This window comes from Pongo pygmaeus, chromosome 11, assembly GCF_028885625.2.
Source record: "Pongo pygmaeus isolate AG05252 chromosome 11, NHGRI_mPonPyg2-v2.0_pri, whole genome shotgun sequence".
Lineage (NCBI taxonomy): Eukaryota > Metazoa > Chordata > Mammalia > Primates > Hominidae > Pongo > Pongo pygmaeus.
The window spans coordinates 141,726,559-141,748,711 of NC_072384.2; the positions used below are offsets into that span (position 1 = coordinate 141,726,559).

The following is a 22,153-nucleotide window of genomic DNA, read 5'->3' on the forward strand; positions in this document are numbered from 1 at the left end:
GCCCCCGGCCGCGCCCCCTGCATGGCCCCCCTTGTCCCAGAAACGCCGACATGACGGCTGAGTGCCAGCCTCGGGTTTTCCACGCCAGGAACCCGGGAGGGGAGGCGGAGTGTGCCAGTTTTCAGAACTGCCCGCGGCAGCGCTGAGAGGGATGGAGGGGACAGGGGGTACTGGTGTGAGTTGCTCCGGGGAGTCCGCCCCACGCGAAGCCACATCCCCAGAGGCCACGCCAACAGCACCGCCCCTGCTCCCCTGCTCCAGGACTAAAGTGAAACCTGAAACCTGGCTGCTTTGCTGCGGTCACCTGGGCACCCAGAGGCCGACCTTTTGGGTCAGGGGTGGGAAGGGAGATGCGGATGGGAGTGGCTCTCCTGCCGAGTCCGGAGGCGGCGGCTGAGGCTCCAGCCCCTCCCTATGTCTGCAGCCTCCGTGTGCCTGGCCCTGCGCCCCTGCCTCAACGGCGGCAAGTGCATCGACGACTGCGTCACGGGCAACCCCTCCTACACCTGCTCCTGCCTCTCGGGCTTCACGGGGCGGAGGTGCCACCTGGGTGAGTGACTGACCTGGGGCGGGACCACCCACTGGCTGCGCTGGGCTCAGGAGGAGCACTGTAGGCTCCACCAGTGGCCCTGGGCGCCCAGGGGCCCAGGTCAGGGGTCTCTGTCCCCAGGGTGTGGGTGACTTGCTTAGGGGACCACTGGGGACCAAAGGCCATGGCCCTCTGGAGTGAGCACCATGGGTGGGTGCAGCTGCTGCCCTCTCTGAGCCAGTCTCGGGCTTGCTCCTCCGTCCCCGGCCCAACCCAAGGCCTTGGAGGAAACTCCTCAACCAGGTTCCCACAGCTGAGGCCTCAGCCTGCCCCATGTTTCAGATGTGAACGAATGTGCCTCCCAGCCCTGTCAGAATGGCGGGACCTGTACTCACAGCATCAACAGTTTCCGCTGCCAGTGCCCGGCCGGCTTTGGGGGACCCACCTGTGAGACAGGTAAGAGGAACCCACCAGGGCCCCCAGGGCCCTGCCGGGTACAGGATAGCAGGAGACACAGCTGGACAAGGCTGAGGTTTAGGAAGGTCCGGCAGCTGTGCATACTGCAAGGTGGACAGCCCAGAGAGGCCACCCACGAGGAGTGGAGGAGCCCGGATGCCCAGGGAAAGGCCCATATCTGGGTAGGGGGCAGGAGCCATGACCAGTCACACAGGCTTCCTAGGCCATGGCATTCGTACCAGGGATGGGGCCTCAGAACAGGCCAGTGCCCCGGTCCCAAACCAGGCCAGGATCAGGGCCAGACAGGCACCAGAGCCCGGATGAGAGCCCGTTGGGGATGTGGTGGGGCCGTCAGACCCCCTCTCAGCCCAGGACCAGCTTGAGGGGAATGTGAAGTGCTTCTGGGGTCAGATGGGCTGGCTGTGGGGCAGGAAGGGTACAGCCACACAGTCCCTGCTGCTCCCTCCAGCTGCTCCTGGACGCTGTTTCTCTCCTGCCCCTGCCTTCAGGGAAAGGGGGTCTCACGGCCTAGGTGGGGCCTGGAGTCCCTCTCCATCCTCACTGCTGCTACCAAACCTCAGCTTGCCCTCCCGGTTCAGAGCCCAGCTCTTTCGAAGCAGTTGTCATCAGAGTCGGCCTCTACTTACTGCCCTTCTACCAGCACCTCTTTAGGCCCCTCACCCATGCGCTTCACCCACCTGGTAAAGAAAGGTGGACCCCCGCCCCATTCCTGCTCTCCATCTCACCATAGGGCTCTGCTCAGGGAGCTTTGCAAAGGGAGCCCCTAAAATCAAAGCACCGTGACCTGCTGCTCCCCACCCAGCTCAGCCAGGTGTGCATGTCCTGTGTGACAATCACTTATAAAAACATGTAATAGATTGTTTAGATCAATGTGTTCAAGCAGTGACTATATCAATATCTCAATCTAGAAAAAACAATTCTTATCAGATATTTATGGTCATGGGAGGTTTTTAAAGTACTTCATTCCTGTGTTTACACATATTTGTATTGGAGAGAACTACAGTTGAGTGGCAGTAAGGAACTTTTGCACCTGAAAGTACATTAGAATGAAATTCTGCAGGAATGCAATGGAAATGTGACTTCAAGGTCCAAAGGAGTGAAGCACAATTCCCACCTGGCGAGATGGGCTTGCCAGTGTGTTTACAGATCACACATAGGTGACAGCACAGTGACCCCAGTTACCCCTTGCTCCCCGACCCCTGCCACTGTCTTCCCACAGCCAGTGTCGGAGCAAACTCCATGCAAAGGAGCCTTGCTTCATCCAGAAACTCCTGCCCTGCTTGCCCACATGTTCTCAATGTGAGACGGGTGGGAGTCGGGCTTCTGTGGCGTTGGTGCTGTGGCAGACTCAGCCCTGCAGGCTTCTGTCCCTTGGTAAAGGCCAGGGAGGCTGGCAGGATCGCCTTCCTCTTGCTCAGTGCTCTCCCTGTGCGGTGCTGGCCAGGGGCCTGGCTGCGGGAGGACCCAGGCCTATGATGAGGGTCCCCAAGGGTGACTGGGCAGAGCTTCCCAGGAATGGGCTGCTCCTTGGCTATGCCCCAGGCTCCAGGAGCCCCTCTGTGATATACAGCCTGGTGAGGTCCCCTAAGAGGGCTTGGGGCTTGGTGCCAGGAGGCTGGTTCAGGTCTTGGGTCTGCAGCATGTCAGTTGTATGTGTGGCCTCGAGCCGTGAGCCTTCGCTTTCTCAGTGCAGCTGTGGCACAAGCCTTCCCCCCTCGACCCCCCACAGGGCCTCCCTGATCTTGGAAGCCACCTTGGCCCCCAGAGCCCATAACAGCAGGGGCGCCCACAACTAAAGACAAGGGTGTGCGTGCTCCTCCACCTAGTGGGGCTGGGGTCAGGGAGACAGGGATCACCATGTCCCATCAGCCACCAAAGGTCTTTCACACCTCCTGGGGGAGTAGTCAGGCCCTCCTGTCTCCTTCCTATGCCAAGGAGAGGGCCCCGCCATTCCCCCATGACTCCAGGGAGGGACACATGCTTTGGCTATCGCTCTTGTTTCTGAGTTTGTTCTGGGTATGAGCTGTCAGTAAGACAGGGGATGTGGCTCTCCTCTGCTTCTGGCTCTGCTGGCCGGGGGCAAAGGAGAGACCTGGGATGCGTGGGCCAGGTGCTCTGGGCTCAAGGAGGGCCAGCATCCGGTGAGGAGGCAGGGCAGAGGGTGGGCTCCCCTAGCTCACTCCCACTCAGTAACTGGGGGCCGGAGTCCCTTTGCCCTGGCCGTTCCTGCAGAGGCCATTGCCTGCCCCACCCAGCCTCTCGCCCCAGGAGCCACTCCTACACCTTGGGTGCTGCACACCCTTCCAGGCTCAGTCACAGCCTGCATCCTCGACAACAGCTCTTGTCATAGTCCACTTGGAATAAGAGCCACATAGGGAGGGACCATCCCCCAAGAGTGGGAGTGAGTTCCGTGTACCCCCATTTGCCCCTGCCCGGCATACACACCCATCCCTCCATCCCAGGTTTGCTGAATTAGACCCAGTTCAGATGGAGCTTCAGGTGGCCAGTCAGGACTGCCTGGCCAGGCCTCTTCCTTGCCTGTTGCCCCCTCAGAAACCTGCCTGCCACGCCCCCCTGCCCTGTAAGCCAGTTGGGGGTGGGGCTCAATGTACGTCCCAGGGGTTTCTGTCCCCTCAGGTAACCATAGCTGGGAGTCCATCGTCCTGTCTATACCTCTTCCCTCTAGCCCAATCCCCCTGTGACACCAAAGAGTGTCAACATGGTGGCCAGTGCCAGGTGGAGAACGGCTCTGCAGTGTGTGTGTGCCAGGCTGGATACACCGGAGCAGCCTGCGAGACGGGTGAGTGGCCTGGCTTCGGATTGGAGAGGGTCTACTGCCCGTGGCCAGGTGCTGGGCACAGGGTGGTTGTGGCCTGGCTCAAGCCAAGCCCCCACTTCTGCTGCCCCTCAGATGTGGACGACTGCAGCCCTGACCCCTGCCTGAATGGAGGCTCTTGTGTTGACCTAGTGGGGAATTACACCTGCTTGTGTGCAGAGCCCTTCAAGGGACTTCACTGTGAGACAGGTAATTGGCCAAGTGCCTGCAGGCCGCCATGGCTGATGGTGGCTTTGTGCCGTGAACACCACCATAGCCACTTTCCCCTTCCTGCCTCACCATCTGACTCAACTCACACCTGCCTCTCGGGTGGGGGGATGCCTCTGCCCCCTTCCCACTCCCCAGCGCTTCCCGCTCAGCCTGGATCCTAAGCCACCAACTGCAGGGAAAATAGGAAGCAAAAGATGGATGCTGCCTCCAGGGTGCTGTGTGAGGCTGAGCAACCCCTTCCCCTCTCTGGGCCTTGGTTTCCATCTGTGAAATGCCAGGAGGGATGACAAAGTTCCCAAGGCTCCTCTTCCAGCCTGGGTGACTCTTGACTTTTTTAACATCTTCCTTTCCTACTCTAGAACCCTCAGCACACAAGGGAAAGTAACGGGAATCAGAAAGAAAACTGACCTTTCACTATTTTCTGTTCTATTTTGTGTTGTTTAACTGCTAGTTGTGACTTGTTAGAGGAATTAAAAGGCCAACTGGAGATTGCAGCCCATAGTGTAAAAATGGCTTTCGTGTCTGATTGCTGCACCTGCCTCCAGAGGCTCACCCACTGTGCCGACCTCTATGGATGCAGCAAGTGCTGCTTCTCTCCAGGGAGATGCTAAAGACAAACTATTCAGGTTATTTTTAGTTTAAAAAATTCAGGAGGAAATTCTGTTTTACCCGTAAGACACAGGGTCATGGGCCCTCCATCAGTCTTTGCCGAGTGCATGGGAGGCCAGGGTGTGTCCTGAGGGGACGGTGGTGCTCTGCAGGGCAGGAGCGGGAGGAGGCAGCCTCACCTATTTGCCTGCTTTAAAGTCACTGTTCCGCGTCACAGCTCACGTTGCCCAGATTGTTATCTAAATATCAGTGTATTTCACTAAATTCATGTCAGGAAACAGATAAGTGGTTTCAAAAGATTTTTGCAAATAAACCATGTTTTGTACAGAATAATGATGCAAGTAGAGTGAATAATAAGAAACAGACTGGCTGGGTGTGGTGGCTCATGCCTGTAATCCCAGCACTTTGGGAGGCTGAGGCGGGCGGATCACTTGAGGTCAGGAGTTCGAGGCCAGCCTGGCCAACATGGTGAAACCCCATCTGTACTAAAAATACAAAAGTTAGCCAGACGTGGTGGTACACGCCTGTAATCCCAGCTGCTCGGGAGGTTGAGGCTGGAGAATTGAACCCGGGAGGCAGAGGTTTCAGTGAGCTGAGATCACACCACTGCACTCCACCCTGGGTAACAGAATGAGTGACACTTGTCTTTAAAAAAAAAAAAAAGAGGAAGAAGAAAGAAACAACAGACTGATGCTGGCGCTAATGTAAGGACTGATTGACTGTATTACAAGGCGCAGATGCTGACAGTCTAATCAGGTCTGACAGGAAGTTGGCCACAAATTGGACACTACAAAAAAGAGTCCCTAGTCTTCTGCTTCTGGCCAACAAGAATTAACTGCTCTTGGAATTTCCCTCTCACTGTCAACACCTAGAAAAACAGACAAAATCTGTGAAACCCCTTTTTCAGGCATTGGACAACAGACAGCACAAGCCTGTCACCCCTGAGAAAAGGGAATCAAATGAGGTGAGCCCTACAATTGCCCCAGATTCTGCCTGGGGCAGTTTCCAGGCCACTGTGCTGGGAGGAGGAACTGAGAGTCCAGCAGTCCCTCTGAATTAAGGAGACAAATATCCTAGTTCAGTGGCTACAGGATGGTGCTCCTGAGGCAGGAGGGAGCATGAGATCAAGAGGAGACCTCCCTGAATTTTGGCTTATTATTATCGGGCTCAGGATGAAATCTGCAAGGCTAGGGAAAGAACCACTAGAAAGCAGTAAGTCAAACACTTCCTGGAGCTCAAACAGGGCTGGGAATCTATTGCATAGAGTCCTCAGTGGGGTGTCACTTTAGTAGTGCTGAACTAAAGACTAATGTCGACATTAGTCTTTTTAAGCCCTAACAAATCTTAAAGCTTAAAAGGATGAAACTGATCCTAAGTCATTGAGCCATGTGCCAGAATAAAATCCTATACTCCTCAACAGGAGTATATCAGTAATATAACAGAATCCAGAACTCCAAAATACCCAGTCAAAAATTATCAGGTCTACAAAGAAGTAACATATAACTCACAGTGAGGAGAAAAATAGATCAATAGAAACAGGCACCAGAAATGACAGAATTAGCAGATACAAATGTTTAATTATCTATTATTAATATGCTCCTATAATCAAGATTGTTGAGGGGAAAAAAACCTAATGAGAAGTAGAAGGTATTTTTAAAAACTTGTAGAGATGAAAAATATATCTGAGTTTTTAAAATATACTGAATAGTATTTACGGCAGGTTAGGTATTGCAGAAGGAAAGATCAATGAACCTGAAGAATGAAACAAACAATTCAATATGCATCACAGAGAGAATAAGACTAAAAAAGAAGAGATCTTCAGCAACCTCTAGAACGGTATTAGGGTAATAGGATCCACGTATGTGGAGTCTGCGAAGGAGGATGGAGAACAATATCAAGCAGCCTAGGATCCACATATGTGGAGTCTGCGAAGGAGGATGGAGAATAGTATCAAGCAGCCTGGGATCTACGTATATGGAGTCTGCGAAGGGGGATGGAGAACAATATTAATTAGCCTGGGATCCACGTATGTGGAGTCTGCAAAGGAGGATGGAGAACAATATTAAGCAGCCTGGGATCCACGTATCTGGAGTCTGCGAAGGAGGATGGAGAACAGTATCAAGCAGCCTGGGATCCACGTATGTGGAGTCTGCGAAGGAGGATGGAGATGGGTGTGGAAAGGTGTGTTATAGAAAAAGTATGTGAAGAAATAATACCCAAACATTTTCCAAATTTGATGAAAACTAAAACCCACATTTCCAAGAAAAGCATGAAGAAAACCACACAAAGCCATACCACAATCAAATTGCTGAAAACTAATGATAAAAAACCTCAAAAACAGCCAGAGGAAAAAGCCACGTTACATACAGAGAAACAAGAATGAAACAGACTTCTCATCAAAAACAATGCAAGCCAGGAGACACTGGAGTAACACCTTCAAAGTACTGAAAGAAAAAACCATCAACCTAGTGTACTGTATTACCAGCAAAACTACATTTCAAAAGTTAAGCTGAAAAAAAGACTTTTTTACACAAACAAAAATGAAGAGCATTCATCACCAGCATACCTGCACTACAAAAAAATGTTAAAGGAAATTATTTAGTCAGAAGCAAAAAAAAACTGGTACCAAGGGAAAATCTGGATCTACGCAAAAGAAGAGTGTTAAAAATGATAAATATGTGGGTTGAAGAATTTTTAATCCCTTTAAAGATAATTTTTAAAATAAAATAATAAAACTTAGCAGAAATAAAATAGATGACTCCAATAACATAAACCAAGCTGTGCAAACTTTTTCTGTAAAGGGCCAGAAAGTAAATACTTTTGGCTTTGTGAGCCATATGGTCTCTATCACAATTCAACTCTACCATTGTAATGTGAAAGCAGCCAGCCATAGACAGTACATAAATGAATAGGTATGGCTGTGTTCCAGTAAAACTGTACTTTTAAAAATTGATGGCAGGCAAGATTTGGTCTGTGGGTTATAGTTTACCAACTCCAATGTAAAAGATAGGAAGAAATAGAAGTATAATATTGTAAGGTCCCTATATTATATAAAGTGGTATAATATTGTTTGAAGGTAGGCTGTGTAAGTAAAAGATATACATTGTAAACCCAAAACAAATGAAAAAAAATAATAAAGAATTATAGCTAATAAACCAATTGTGGAGATAGAAATTGAATCCTAAAAGTACTCAATCCAGAAGGCAGGAAGAGGGGAAAAAAAGAAAGAAGTGGGACAAATAAAAGCCGATAGCAAGATGATAGGTTCAGTCTAGTCATATTGGTAGTTACATTAAAATGTAAAATGATTAAACATACAAATTAAAAGGCAAAGATTGTCAAATTGAATTGAAAAGCAATACCCAACTATATGCTATCACAAGAACCCACTCTAAGTATAAAGACACAGATAATTGTAAAGTAATAGAATGGGTTTCTGGTTCTGAGAAAGACAGAGTAAGCACAATCTACCCCTGTCTCTCCTCTACTGAATACAGCTACAATCCTGGACAGAATGCATGGAGTAGCTATCAGAGGACTCTGAAAAGTAAATAGTAGCAGGTGGATTGGGGAAGAAGACCAAGCTTCGAAGTACCACCAAACCAGTGGTGAGTTTACCATTTTTTGTTTTTTGCTTTGGTATCCCCCCAGCCAGGACTCAAAGCCACGTCAAAACCAGAAGTGAGCATCCACTCGGACAGAAAGAGTGCTCCAGGAGAAGCCCTCCAGTCTGGCTTAAGAAGCAGGGCTGACAGTGCAGAAGTGGGGGAATCCTCAAGTGTCTTTCAACTGCGAGGGAAGAAACCTTCCTCTCCAGTTGGAGGTGCTGTGGTTTCAAAGGGGTTGGGCATTGTTTTTCCCTTTCCTGTTGTTTTTCCCTTTCTCTGTCGTCCCATTACTTGGTCCCAGCCATGAATGCCATCATTATAAAAGTGGCAAGGTAGGGAAATAAAAGCTGCAGCATTTTTGCCAGAGGACTGAAAAAGGTAGCCTCAGAAAACTGGAAAGTACTGAGGAAACTGGAGGGTGAATCTTGGGACAGCAACTCCATAAAGTTATTTATGAACTCCTGAGCTCCCCCAAGTTGGAGGAATCTGTGTAATCTGATCTAAATTGTATTGACAATACCATTTATAATAGCTCCTCTAAAGTTGAAAGACTTTAGTATAAATCTACTAAAACATTAGAGAATTTGTATGCTGAAAAACTACAAAGTGCTGATGAAAGAAATCAAGATCAAGTAAATGGACAGACATACCATGTTCATGGATTAGAAGACTCAACATAGTAAATATGGCAGTGCTCTCTAAGTTGATTTATAGATTTAACATGATTCCAACAGAGGTCTCAGCAGAATCTTTTGTAAATGTAGACAAACTGCTTCTAAAATTTATATGGCAAGAAAAAGAATTTAGAAAACCAAAACAATTTTGATGAAGAATAAATTTTGAGGAATCACACTACTGAGTATTAAGATTTACTGTAAAGCTACAGTGATCAATTCAGTGTGATATTGGCAAAGGGACTGACATATGGATCAATGAAACGAGAGGAAATTCAGAATTAAACCCAAACAAATATGGCCAATTAATTTTTGAAAATGATTTAAATCCAATGGAGAAAGGATAATCTTTTCAACAAATGGGGTTGAAACAATTAGATATCTTTATATGTATATTAAAAAAAAAACCTCAACTTAAACCTCACACCTTATACAAAGATTAACTCAAAATGGATCATAGACCTAAATGGAAAAACATAAACTATAAGATTTTTAGAAGAAAACATAGGCCAAAAAAAAAATCTTTATGACCTGGTCTTAAGCAAAGTGTTCTTAGATAAGACAGCAAAAGCATGATTCATTAAAAAAAAAAAAAAAAAAAAGATAAATTAGACTTCATCAAAATTTAAAACTTTTGCTTTGTGAAAGACATGGTTAAAAGAATAAAAAGACAAGCTACAGACCAGGAGAAAACATTTGCAAAGCTCATACCCAACAAAGGACTTGTGATCAGAATACACCAAGAATTCTCAAATCTCAACTGTGAGAAAACAAACAACCCAATTTTAAAAATGGACAAAAGGCTTGAACGGACACTTGGCCACAAAAGATATATATATGGAGGTGAATAAACGGATGGAAAAATATTCTTGTCATTAATATCAGCCATTAGTGAAATGCAAATAAAAGCCACTACGAGAAATCACAACAAACTCATTAGAATGTCTAAAAAAAATAATACTGACCTGGTGTAGATACAGAGCAACTGGAACTCACACATTTTTAGTGGGAATGCAAAATGGTTCAGCCACTCTGAAAACAGTTTGGCAGGTTTTTTATAAGGTTAAGTATATGCTTATAATATGACCCAGCAATCCCACTCCTTGGTATTAACTCTAAAGAGATGAAAGCATATGTTTACACACAAATCCATATAAAAATGTTTATATTATTTCTATTTATAATCACCAAACTCCAAAACCCAAATACCCTTCACTGGGTGAATGGATAGACAAATTGTGGAACCTCTGTATGGTGGAATACTACTCAGTCATAAAAAGGACCGATTATAGATACATACGACAACTTAGATGGATCTCAGAGGAATTATGCTGAGTGAAAGAAGCCAGTCTCAAAGATTATATACTGTATGGTTCCACTAAATGGCATTCTTCGTAAAACAAAACTATGGTGATGAACAAATCAGTAGTTGCCAGGGACTGAGGGGTAACAGGAGCTCTGTGACTCTGAAGAGATAGGACCAAAGAAGTCTTTTAGGGAGATGGAATGTTCTGTATCCTGATTGTGGTGGGGGTTAAACAAATCTATATATGTGTTAAAATTCATAGAGATGTGGTGAACAAAAGTCAATTTTACTGTATACTAATTTACAAAGACACATTTTGAAAGCACATGAAGAAACTGAACATCTTTTAAAAACCAAAAAGTAGCTGGCGTCGTGGCTCACCCCTGTAATCCCAGCACTTTGGGAGGCGAAGGTGGGTGGATCACGAGGTCAGGAGATCAAGACCATCCTGGCCAACATGCTGAAACCCCGTCTCTACTAAAAATACAAAAATTAGCTGGGTGTGGTAGCGCGTGCTTGTAATCCCAGCTACTTGGGAGGCTGAGGTGGAAGAATTGCTTGAACCAGGGAGTTGGAGGTTGCAGTGAGCCGAGATCGCGCCACTGCACTCCAGCCTGGCAAGAGAGCAAGACTCTGAAAAAACAAAACAAAACAAAAAGTAGGTAAACACGGATCATGAAGCAAAAGCTGACTGAACTGCAAAGAGAACTAGGTCCATAATTACTGGAGGAGATTTTGACACTCCCCTCTCAGTGGTTCATAGAACATGTACACAGGGAATCAGTAAAGCTAGAGAAGACCTAGGCTTGGCATACTTGGCATTTATAGAGCGCTCACATTATTCTCAAGTGCTCGTGGCCATCACAGGCCACATTGTGGGCCATAAGTAAGGCCCAATACATTGAAAAGGATTGTGTTTTCTGACCGTAGCAAAATTAAACTAGAGATCAGCAGAAAGATACCTGGAAAATCCCAAATACTTCACTGGTAGGGATGCCTGACCAGAAACGTTTGGAGGCCCCTGGCCCCTGGGTGGCTTCTCCGGTGCTTCTTGTTCTGTCCAATCCCGGGTGGCTTCTCTGGTGTTTCTTGTTCTGTCCAATCCCGGGTGGTCTCTCCGGTGCTTCTGGTTCTGTCCAATCCCGGGTGGCTTCTCCAATGCTTCTGGTTCTGTCCAATCCCGGGTGGCTTCTCCGGTGCTTCTGGTTCTGTCCAATCCCGGGTGGCTTCTCCGGTGTTTCTTGTTCTGTCCAATCCCGGGTGGTCTCTCCGGTGTTTCTTGTTCTGTCCAATCCCGGGTGGTCTCTCCGGTGCTTCTGGTTCTATCCAATCCCGGGTGGCTTCTCTGGTGTTTCTTGTTCTATCCAATCCCGGGTGGTCTCTCCGGTGTTTCTTGTTCTGTCCAATCGCGGGTGGCTTCTCCGGTGTTTCTTGTTCTGTCCAATCCCGGGTGATTTCTCCGGTGCTTCTTGTTCTGTCCAATCCTGGGTGGTTTCTCTGGTGCTTCTTGTTCTGTCCAAGGAAGGAGCTGGGAGATGCTGAGCTCCATGGGTTGCAGCGCAGCTACAAATCCATTTCCAGAAATAAGCGTCTGGCTTAAATTCCACTTGGGAGTGAGAACAGAGGTGAAAACCCAAAGGTGCCATTGGAGCTGGGTGGGAAGACCACTCTCTCCACACTCCCCACGTGGCCGCTGGTGACTGCTGTCTTTCTTGCAGGAGGCCACCCAGTGCCAGACGCCTGCCTCTCGGCCCCTTGCCACAATGGGGGCACTTGTGTGGATGCGGACCAGGGCTACGTGTGCGAGTGCCCCGAAGGCTTCATGGGCCTGGACTGCAGGGAGAGTGCGTCTGGGCTGCAAGGGCTGCCGTTTTAGGGCTGGGGCAGGAGACCCAGGGAGGGCCTTCCTGTGGGTGCATGCAGGAAACGCCCCGAGAAGAAACGTGTGAGTGCGCGTCCACTGCAATTTGTATGGGAAGTTGGCCAGGAGCAGGGCAGGGTCTGGAGCAAGGGTGCCATCTTTCTGCGCCCCCACATGGGAGGCTCCTCCCTCTCTTCGTGGCAGGAGTCCCCGATGACTGTGAGTGCCGCAACGGAGGCAGATGCCTGGGCGCCAACACCACCCTCTGCCAGTGCCCCCCGGGATTCTTTGGGCTTCTCTGTGAATTTGGTAGGTTCCCAGGGCACCCTTCCTGCCCTATCCCTGAGCATCCTCATAACCGGGAAATGAATGGTGGCTTGGGCCGGGGTCCACAGGTCCAGACTGTTGACCATTGGTTCTACCCCCACCCAGGAGGGTCTGGCCACAAGAGTGCCTGAACCTGTTGGGGCCACTGGGTCTTGGGAAGCCCCATCCTTGACAAGGACTCGAGGTCTGCTAGAAGACATGTGGAATATGGGATGGGGCTTCCTCCTTTCTCTCCAGAAATCACAGCCATGCCCTGCAACATGAACACACAGTGCCCAGATGGGGGCTACTGCATGGAGCACGGCGGGAGCTACCTCTGCGTCTGCCACACCGACCACAATGCCAGCCACTGTGAGTAGCTCGGGGACAAGCCTGCTGGGCCAGGGGCCCAGACAGAAGCCAAGGAGAAAGTGGTGGGTGAGGCAGGCAGAGGCTAGAGTCCCTGCTTCCCTTCTGACTCTCGGGAGAGCTGGCACCTGGGGAAGCCTCTCTCAATAGCCTTCCTGTAATATGGGGCTAGACATCTCCTCTTCCCCAGTGGAGTAAGCTCACAGGTGGAAAAGCACTTCTGCAAGTATACAAACACCATGTGGTATCTTCCCTAAGCCCCAACACAAGCTATTAAAATATTTAATGCATACATAATTAGGCATGTGTAATTAAATGTATCACTACTACACGTTTGTTGGTGTATAGATGAGATGGTTAATCAGTTGCATCATGTATAGTTATATAGAATAATGACATGATGCTGGCAGTGATGACAGGAAGGCATTTCTGTATCGCAGCTCAGTCCTACCTTGTAGAAGAGGGAAGGGTGAGTTCTGCTAAAATCAAGAAAAAGATAAATTCCAGGGAGGGGCCTTAGAGCCCACTCTGAGGAATCAAGATGCCCACAGAGTGTATTTTAAGTGGCCTTGGTTCCAGACAGGATGTCAGGATAACCCTGGCAGGCAAGGTGCCCCGTCAGCCTCTTGCCGCCCGCACGGATGCGGCATAAGCTCCAGGACCACCCTCTGCCCCCTGCCCCCAGCCCTGCCATCACCCTGCGACTCGGACCCCTGCTTCAACGGAGGCTCCTGCAATGCCCATGACGATTCCTACACCTGCGAGTGCCCGCGCGGGTTCCACGGCAAGCACTGCGAGAAAGGTATGGCGGCAGGGGCGCCTGGGCCGGCATCAGCACCCTGGAGAGCGCCCGCGGTCCGCGGTCCTGCTTCTCTGCTGTCTCTGTTTCGCGAATTGCTGACCTCATCTAGAGCCTTGCCTGATGTGCTGCTCTGTTCTGTGTATTTAGAGGTGAGCACCTCACTGTTTGGATGGTTCTGATCTGCACCAGTGCCAAGCCTACTGGTCATTACCTTGCTCTTCTGAAAATAGGCTTCATTGCCTGCTCAGCATTTTTCCAAATAGATTTTAGAATCATTATATCAAATTTTATTTTAAAAATTTCCTTAGGATTTTGCTCAATCTAATTCAGCATGGAAAATGTCAAATTTTATTACATTCAGTCGCTTGAGAATAGAAGTGTCCTTCCATAAGCACATTGCAGGCGTAGCTGTTCCCGCCAGGCCCCACCCAGGACTGTCCCTTCTGTGCAGTTTGAAGCAACAGTCAGGACTCCCATCAGTGACACCCAGACCTGTTCGGCATCTCAGGGGCCAGTGCCTAGAGGGGGCCGCCTGACCGCAGAGTGGCCTGGCAGCTCTCCAGGGGCTCGGCCCCAGGCACCCCCACAGCCTGGACTGGTGTGGAGCCTTCCGTGGCCCCTCCCCTGCTCTGTTCCTTGTCCCTGAGGGAAAGACCCTGAAGTCTGAGCCCTGGACCCCATGACTCCCCCGACCCCTGCAGCAGAGGTAGAGCAGGTTTCCAAAGAGAAGACCCCAACTGCTTGGTTCTTTGCAAGCTCTGACGAGGTCTTTGTCTCTCAACACACTCCTAGGACCACCCTGAGGCCCTGCATGGGCCCTGCCCAGACCTGACTCTGGCCCTACTCCAGCTCACACCTGCTAGTGGTATGAAGTCCACTGCACCCAAAGGGGGGTCCCACCAGAGCCCACGTCTCCTCACTAGGCCAGACTGCCAGTACCTAGTGTCCCTGCCCTAAAGGTTCTGTGCCCGCCCCAGGAACTGCACAGCCCTCCCGCAGTATCCCAGCTTCCATGAGCACATGGACCACCAATGTGGACACCTCCGACCCCAGAGGAAGTACAGAATGGACAGGAATGGCTGTCCTCAGGGGTGGGGCAGCCAGAGCTTGGACCTGCAGCATGGGACGGCTGGCGGGAGAGGAGCGAGCACGGTGGGGCAGGCCCCTCCCACCACTAAGAACACCCAGGGGTCCAAGGATTCGGAGCTCCTCACTGGCCCTTTGACAGTGTGATTGTCAAGGTGGCAGGACAGATGTGCTTGGTTTAGCAGACGCCTTTAAATATGTGCTTGCCTCAAGCACAGGCCCGGCCGTCTGAGCTCCTTGGGGGCCCAGGAACTGTTAGGACCCAGGGAAAATGTGGCAATGCCAGTGCAAGTACAGAACACACAGAAATCCAGATTGACTGCTGAGGACCCCGATGTCACAGCAGATGAGACTCATCCGCTTCCTGTCAGATGGGGAATGCCCGTGTGCAGGAGGGAGGGAGTGCTGCACCCGCTGCAGTGATGGGGCCGGTTCTCCACAGGAAGGGCCCAGCCATTGCCAGAGCCTGGGCAGAGAAGAGGACAGGCGAGCAAAGGGCCCCCCTGAGACTGAGCTGGGGTCTCCGGCCTGCGAGCCCCACCCCAGCCCCCGCCATGTGTGCAGACCTGCTTGGCCCCCACTGCAGCCAGGCCCCAGGGCTCAGTCGAGAAGGCCCCACCAGCACCAGAGGACTGAGGAGATGCCAGGAGGGTATAGTGGCTCTGTGGGGCCAGCAGCCTGGCCCCGTTCATCTGCCTCTCTGTCCTTCCACACAGCCCGGCCACACCTGTGCAGCTCAGGGCCCTGCCGGAACGGGGGCACGTGCAAGGAGACGGGCGGCGAGTACCACTGCAGCTGCCCCTACCGCTTCACTGGGAGGCACTGTGAGATTGGTGCGGCCCCCAGGGGCAGGGGGGAGGGCAGGAACGACGGGCCAGCCCTGAGCTGGGGCCCCTGACGCACCCTCCCTGCCAGCTGTGGGTCTGCTTCCTATGACGAGGCCCCAGCTCTGGGATGTTGGGGAACCTGGGAAGGGTAGTGGGCTGTGACCCTTGACCTGGCTTCTGTTTCCAGGGAAGCCAGACTCGTGTGCCTCTGGCCCCTGTCACAACGGCGGCACCTGCTTCCACTACATTGGCAAATACAAATGTGACTGTCCCCCAGGCTTCTCCGGGCAGCACTGCGAGATAGGTAAGGTGGGTGGGAGGCCAGGCCAGGGCGGCCAGGGGTGAACCCTCTCTACAGATGTGAAAACAGGCCCGTGGGCAGGGCTGGTCCAGGCCCTGGAGGCGCAGGAGGTGGAGCTGGGTGCAGGAGGCAGGATGTCCCATGCAGTCCCGAGCCTTCAGGGAAGACACAGTGGCCAGGACCCTCCTGCCTTCTGGCAGCCCCCTCCCCCTGCTTCCGGAGCCCGTGTGTGAATGGGGGCACCTGCGAGGACCGAGGCACAGATTTCTTCTGCCACTGCCAAGCAGGGTACATGGGACGCCGGTGCCAGGCAGGTGAGAGGGCCGGGGGGCCAAGCAGGGTACATGGGACACCAATGCCAGGCAGGTGAGAGGGCCGGGGGGTCCAGCAGGGTACGTGGAATGCTGGTGCCAGACAGGTGAGAGGGCCAGGGGGCCAAGCAGGGTACATGGGACACCAATGCCAGGCAGGTGAGAGGGCCGGGGGGTCCAGCAGGGTACGTGGAATGCTGGTGCCAGGCAGGTGAGAGGGCCGGGGGGTCAAGCAGGGTACGTGGAATGCTGGTGCCAGGCAGGTGAGAGGGCCGGGGGGGTCAAGCAGGGTACGTGGAATGCTGGTGCCAGGCAGGTGAGAGGGCCGGGGGGTCAAGCAGGGTACGTGGAATGCTGGTGCCAGGCAGGTGAGAGGGCCGGGGGGGTCAAGCAGGGTACGTGGAATGCTGGTGCCAGGCAGGTGAGAGGGCCGGGGGGTCAAGCAGGGTACGTGGAATGCTGGTGCCAGGCAGGTGAGAGGGCCGGGGGGTCAAGCAGGGTACGTGGAATGCTGGTGCCAGGCAGGTGAGAGGGCCGGGGGGTCAAGCAGGGTACGTGGAATGCTGGTGCCAGGCAGGTGAGAGGGCCGGGGGGGTCAAGCAGGGTACGTGGAATGCTGGTGCCAGGCAGGTGAGAGGGCCAAGGGGGGTCAAGTGGGGAGCATGGGATTTCTTGCTAATCCCTGAAGAGCTGGGCAAGGCAGGAATGGGAAGAAGGAAACACGTATCACGGCAACCAGGCCCCAGAAGTCGAGGCACCTTTCCCCAGCGAAGGGCAGTGTGGGAGCAGGACATCCCTGGGCCCTGCAGCCGGGTCGGGCAGAGGCAGGGCGGTGGGGAGGGGCCAGGAAAGCACAGGACCGTGCGAGACAGGCTGCTGTGCCTTGCAGAGGTGGACTGCGGCCCCCCGGAGGAGGTGAAGCATGCCACGCTGCGCTTCAACGGCACGCGGCTGGGCGCGGTGGCCCTGTATGCATGTGACCGTGGCTACAGCCTGAGCGCCCCCAGCCGCATCCGGGTCTGCCAGCCACATGGTGTCTGGAGTGAGCCTCCCCAGTGCCTCGGTGATTCTGCGGGCCCTTGGGGTGGGGCAGGTGGGGCCCACACCCTCCTCACCCTGGCCACGTGGAGGAGCACAGGGGCTGCAGGCCCAAGCCTGGATGCCCAGCTCTGACCTGGTCCTGCCCGTCTTCCCCTCAGTCTCCTGTCTGTGAGTGTGGACCTTCGGGTGACAGTGGTGATGATCGTCTCGTCTGTGAGTGTGGACCTTGGGGTGACAGTGGTGATGATCGTCTCGTCTGTGAGTGTGGACCTTGGGGTGACAGTGGTGATGATCGTCTCGTCTGTGAGTGTGGACCTTGGGGTGACAGTGGTGATGATCGTCTCGTCTGTGAGTGTGGACCTTGGGGTGACAGTGGTGATGATCGTCTCGTCTGTGAGTGTGGACCTTGGGGTGACAGTGGTGATGATCGTCTCGTCTGTGAGTGTGGACCTTGGGGTGACAGTGGTGATGATCGTCTCGTCTGTGAGTGTGGACCTTGGGGTGACAGTGGTGATGATCACAGTCAGCTTTGCTCTGGGCCATTCACTAAAGGCTTCCCCGTCCTCAGAGCAGCCCGGAGCAGGAGGTCAAACACCCAAATACCCACTCTGCAGATGCAGTAGCTGAGGCCAAGAGGTAGCCCGGGGCAGAGTCCTAAAGAGCCAGATATGGGTTCAGGACCCACCTCTTACTCCTGGCCCCTTGAAGACTTGTGGAATCAGAACAAGATCCCCCTTCCCCCTGCAGGCATTTGAGGAGTGCTGCTCCAGAGAGCATTGCCACCGAGGTCCCACCCCTGTCTGGCTTGGGAGCTGGGAGTGCACAGCCTAGAGACAAGGCCCCCTCTGACCGAATCCCCTGGAGAAGTAGGGCCATTAACACCCTGCAGGTTGCGTCGCATTACGCCAGAGGAGTCCAAACTGTCCATCAGAAAGTCTGCGTGATGTGAGCTAGTTTTTACGAAGCAAGGATTTTAAAACAAGCTTAGGAACAGTGGGTGACAGCACCCAGATTTGAGTGGGGCACATAAGCCCATCTCTGTCCCCCACATGTCCTGCAAAGCCAAGGCCAACCTGCGTGGCCTCAGGCGAAGGGTTCTGGGAAGACCTGGCTTTCAAGCATCCCTCCTTTCCTTCTGGGATTTCAGGCCCCAGGGTGAGCTCTTGACTGTCTTGGAGACGACCCCCCGCCCCAATGCTACTTCCCCGCCTATATGTTGCCAGATGAGAAGCCGATATCCTCAGAGAATATGAGCAACCAGCCAGGATATCGAGACACCTGAAAAGTATGATTGTCTCAGAAAACAATAATAAAAGTCCAGAAAATATGTACGATTGGAAGCAGAAGTGCAGAAGACAGACTAACACAGTTCAAGACCAGCAAAGGCAACATAGGGAGACCTCATCTCTACAAAAAAATTTAAAAATTAGCCGGGCGTGGTGGCACGTGCCTGTAGTCCCAGCTACTCGGGAGGCTGAGGCGGGAGAATCGCTTGAACCTGGGAGGTCAAGGCTGCAGTGAGCCGTGAGCCTGCCGCTGTACTCCAGCCTGGGTGGCAAAGCAAGACCCCATCTCATACAAAAAAGAGAAAATGGATTCACGGTATAAAATAACTGTGACAAATTTATGAAGTAAACATGGTATTGGTCATCCAAAACAGGATTGATAAATTATTTTAAAAACAAAGTGGGAATAAGCAGATTAAAAACTATAATAGTTGAAATAACAAATATAATTTATAAATGGATGCAGATGAAGAGTAAGTTAGTGAGTTGAAAGATCAGCTTGAAGAACTTTTCCAGAAAGAAGCATGGAAAGATAAATAAAGAAGAAAATGTTGGGGCCAGGCGCTGTGGCTCACGCCTGTAATCCGAGCACTTTGGGAGGCCAAGGCAGGTGGATCACCTGAGGTCAGGAGTTCGAGATCAGCCTGGCCAACATAGTGAAACTCCGTCCCTACTAAAAATACAAAAACTAGCTGGGTGTGGTGGCACATGCCTGTAATCCCAGCTACTCGGGAGGCTGAAGCAGGAGAATCGCTTGAGCCTGGGAGGCAGAGGTTGCAGTGAGGCGAGATCGAACCACTGAACTCCTGCCTGGGTGATAGAGTAAGACCCTGTCTCAAAAAAGAAAAAGAAAATACTGGTGCTATAGAGGGTAGAAGGTGTGCTAAAGCTGAGATAATCGGAGCCCAAGAAGAAGAGAAAATAAAAATGTAAAGGATAAGTGGCAAGGGAGTTAAATTCCCAGAGTTCCAGATGAACAGCAGATTAAAAGGGCCCACAGAACGTCAGACAGGAGCAAAGGGGAAACAGACACCAGAAACATTATAGTAAAATACGAGAATATCCTAGACAAACAGAAAAAGTTTTAACTTCCAGAGGGAAAAACCGGTCATGTACAAAGGAACAAGAATCAGCTTGACATCAAACTTCTCAACAGCAATATCAGATGTAAGACAGTGAATTTTTTTCAATACTGAAGAGATCCATTTGGTTAGGGTGTAGACAGTCACAAAATACCAGCACTGTCACTGTAATGTTAAAGGAACATCATGAAGCCTATGAAATCCTATCTTTTTACCTATCAAAGAGTTGAGGATGCAGAGAAGTTGAGGCTGTTGGCTGCTTTCATCCTCCAGCCAAATTTGTCATGCTGCAGGGAGAAGCACAATGGATTGAAATCAAGAGAAGCCACAGATGTAGAGAGCAAGTTCTCAGCACCTACCAGGTCTCATCCACAGGATCATTACAAATGCATGAGAAGCCAGGGGCTGGTCTGTAAAGCAGAGAGAGATTTCATAGTCTCACAAGGATTAGATTCCAAGTCCACCTGGAGGGAGAGGCCTGTTCAAATCCTCAAGCGTTTAAAACCAATCTTGAGCTGAAACTACTTAAAACTGCTCTAGCCCCCAGCCCAGCTCAACTCCTAATGATATCACAGGTCAGCTACTCAACCTCGCTACCTAGTAGAGAATAAAGTATGTTCATCCTAGTGTGAAATTTTCTACTTTGGTTTCCACTGTTCTTATACACACTATGTCTAAGAAGCAAGAAATTATGACACATAATCTAAAGAAGAAACAATCAATAGAAAAAGACCTTATGAATCACCCGTGTTGGAATTTAGACAAAGACTTTAAAATTCCATTAAAAATTTTCTTTATGTTAAAGGAAAAGAGAGGCAGAATGATTGACAGAATAGAAAATTTGAGCAGAGAAAAAAAGTAACAAAATAGAGAATCTAGAACTGAAAATATATCCGAAATGAATAAATTGTTTTATTTGTTATTTATTTTTGTAGAAACAGGATCTCATGGTGTTGCCCAGGTTGGTCTTGAACTCCTGAGCTCAAGAGATCCTCCTGCCTCTGCCTCCCAAGCTGCTGGGATTACAGGCATGCACCACTGTGCCCAGCTGAAATGAATAAAATGGATAGGCTTAACAAAATGGATACAACAAAATGGATACAACGGAAGAAAAAAAAACCATAGAACTCAAAGACAGGACAACAAAGTTATCTAAACTACAGATCAGAGAGAAAAAATAATTTAAAAATGAATTAGGAATTCGGAATAAGTGAATTTTTTTTTTTTTTTTTTTTTTTTTTTTTTTTTTTTTTTTTTTTTGAGACGGAGTCTCGCTCTGTCTTCCAGGCTGGAGTGCAGTGGCACGATCTCGGCTCACTGCAACCTCCGCCTCCTGGGTTCACGCCATTCTCCTGCCTCAGCCTCCCGAGTAGCTGGGACTACAGGCGCCCGCCACCATGGCCGGCTAATTTTTTTGTATTTTTAGAGACAGGGTTTCATCGTGTTAGCCAGGATGGTCTCGATCTCCTGACCTCGTGATCCGCCCACCTCGGCCTCCCACAGTGCTGGGATTACAGGCATGAGCCACTGTGCCTGGCCGAATAAGTGAATTTTTTAAAAAACAGCATCAGAGGTCTGTGGGACAATATCAAACAGGCAAACAAGCACATAATTGAAGTCCCAGAAATAGAGGACAGAATGGGCAAAAGAATATTTGAAGAGATAATAATTGGACATTTTCTAAAAACGAAGAAATACATCAACCCACAAATTCAAAAAGCTCAGCAAATCCCAAACAGTATAAATATTGAAATAGGTTGGGTGCGGTGGCTCACACCTGTAATTCCAGCACTTTGGGAGGCCAAGGTGGGAGGATCACCTGAGGTCAGGAGTTCGAGACCAGCCTGGCCAACATGGTGAAACCCCATCTCTACTAAAAATACAAAAATTAGCTGGGCATGGTGGCGGGCACCTGTAATCTCAGCTACTCAGGAGGCTGAAGCAGGAGAATTGCTTGAACCTGGGAGGCAGAGGCTGCAATGAGCCGAGATTGTGCCATTGCACTCCAGCCTGGGCGACGAGCAAAACTCCATCTCAAAATATATATATATGCCATACGCAGTGGCTCACACCTATAATCCCAGCACTTTGGGAGGCCAAGGCAAGACGATCATTTGAGCCCAGGAGTTCAAGACCAGTCTGGGCAACATAGCAAGACCCCAACTCTACAAAAAACTTTAAAAATTAGCCAGGCATGGTGGCATGCTCCTGTAGTCCCAACTATTCAAGAGGCTGAGGTGAGAGGATCACTTGAGCCCAGGAATTTGAGGCTATAGTGAGCTACGATCATGCCACTGCCCTCCAGCCTGGGTGACAGCGAGACTCTGTCTCTAAAAAATTAAAAATTAAGAAATAAAATAAACTTAATACCTAAAAATCTTTATCCAGTCAAATCGTTATTCAAATGTGAGACCACAAAAAAATATATTCTCATACAAACACAGCTTCAGAGGCTTAGCAAAAAAAAAAGTGTCCTTTTCTGAAAGAAGTAAGACAATAATAAGATAATAAGATAAACCCAGTTAAGAGAAGGGAGAGTTACGAGATTTCATGGTAAGGCTTGTCACTATCCAAAAGGAGAAAAAAGTAATCAGAAAAACATGGCAAATATTAAGATTGGAAAGAATTATGA

General features: G+C 50.4%; 1 protein-coding gene and 1 long non-coding RNA gene across 9 annotated transcripts in view; both read left to right on the plus strand.

Annotated features, from left to right (window-relative positions):
- The window catches only part of SNED1 (sushi, nidogen and EGF like domains 1), a 102,934-nt gene that overhangs the window by 38,460 nt on the left and 42,321 nt on the right, over positions 1–22,153 (plus strand). For 5 of the 8 annotated variants that reach the window (XM_054477239.2, XM_063648416.1, XM_063648417.1 and 2 more), the window contains 12 exons: positions 425–550; positions 872–985; positions 3,693–3,806; positions 3,918–4,031; positions 11,968–12,093; positions 12,315–12,419; positions 12,675–12,788; positions 13,471–13,587; positions 15,390–15,506; positions 15,688–15,804; positions 16,002–16,115; positions 17,002–17,175. In XM_054477239.2, the coding sequence (XP_054333214.1) occupies positions 425–550; positions 872–985; positions 3,693–3,806; positions 3,918–4,031; positions 11,968–12,093; positions 12,315–12,419; positions 12,675–12,788; positions 13,471–13,587; positions 15,390–15,506; positions 15,688–15,804; positions 16,002–16,115; positions 17,002–17,175 (1,452 nt within the window). The remainder of the gene's footprint in view (positions 1–424; positions 551–871; positions 986–3,692; positions 3,807–3,917; positions 4,032–11,967; positions 12,094–12,314; positions 12,420–12,674; positions 12,789–13,470; positions 13,588–15,389; positions 15,507–15,687; positions 15,805–16,001; positions 16,116–17,001; positions 17,176–22,153) is intronic. The other 3 variants (XM_063648419.1, XM_063648421.1, XM_063648420.1) reach the window with 2 other exon arrangements.
- On the plus strand, positions 17,186–20,616 carry LOC134737747 (uncharacterized). The gene is made up of 2 exons (XR_010122951.1): positions 17,186–17,789; positions 17,901–20,616. It is a non-coding gene; the product is annotated as an uncharacterized LOC134737747 (long non-coding RNA).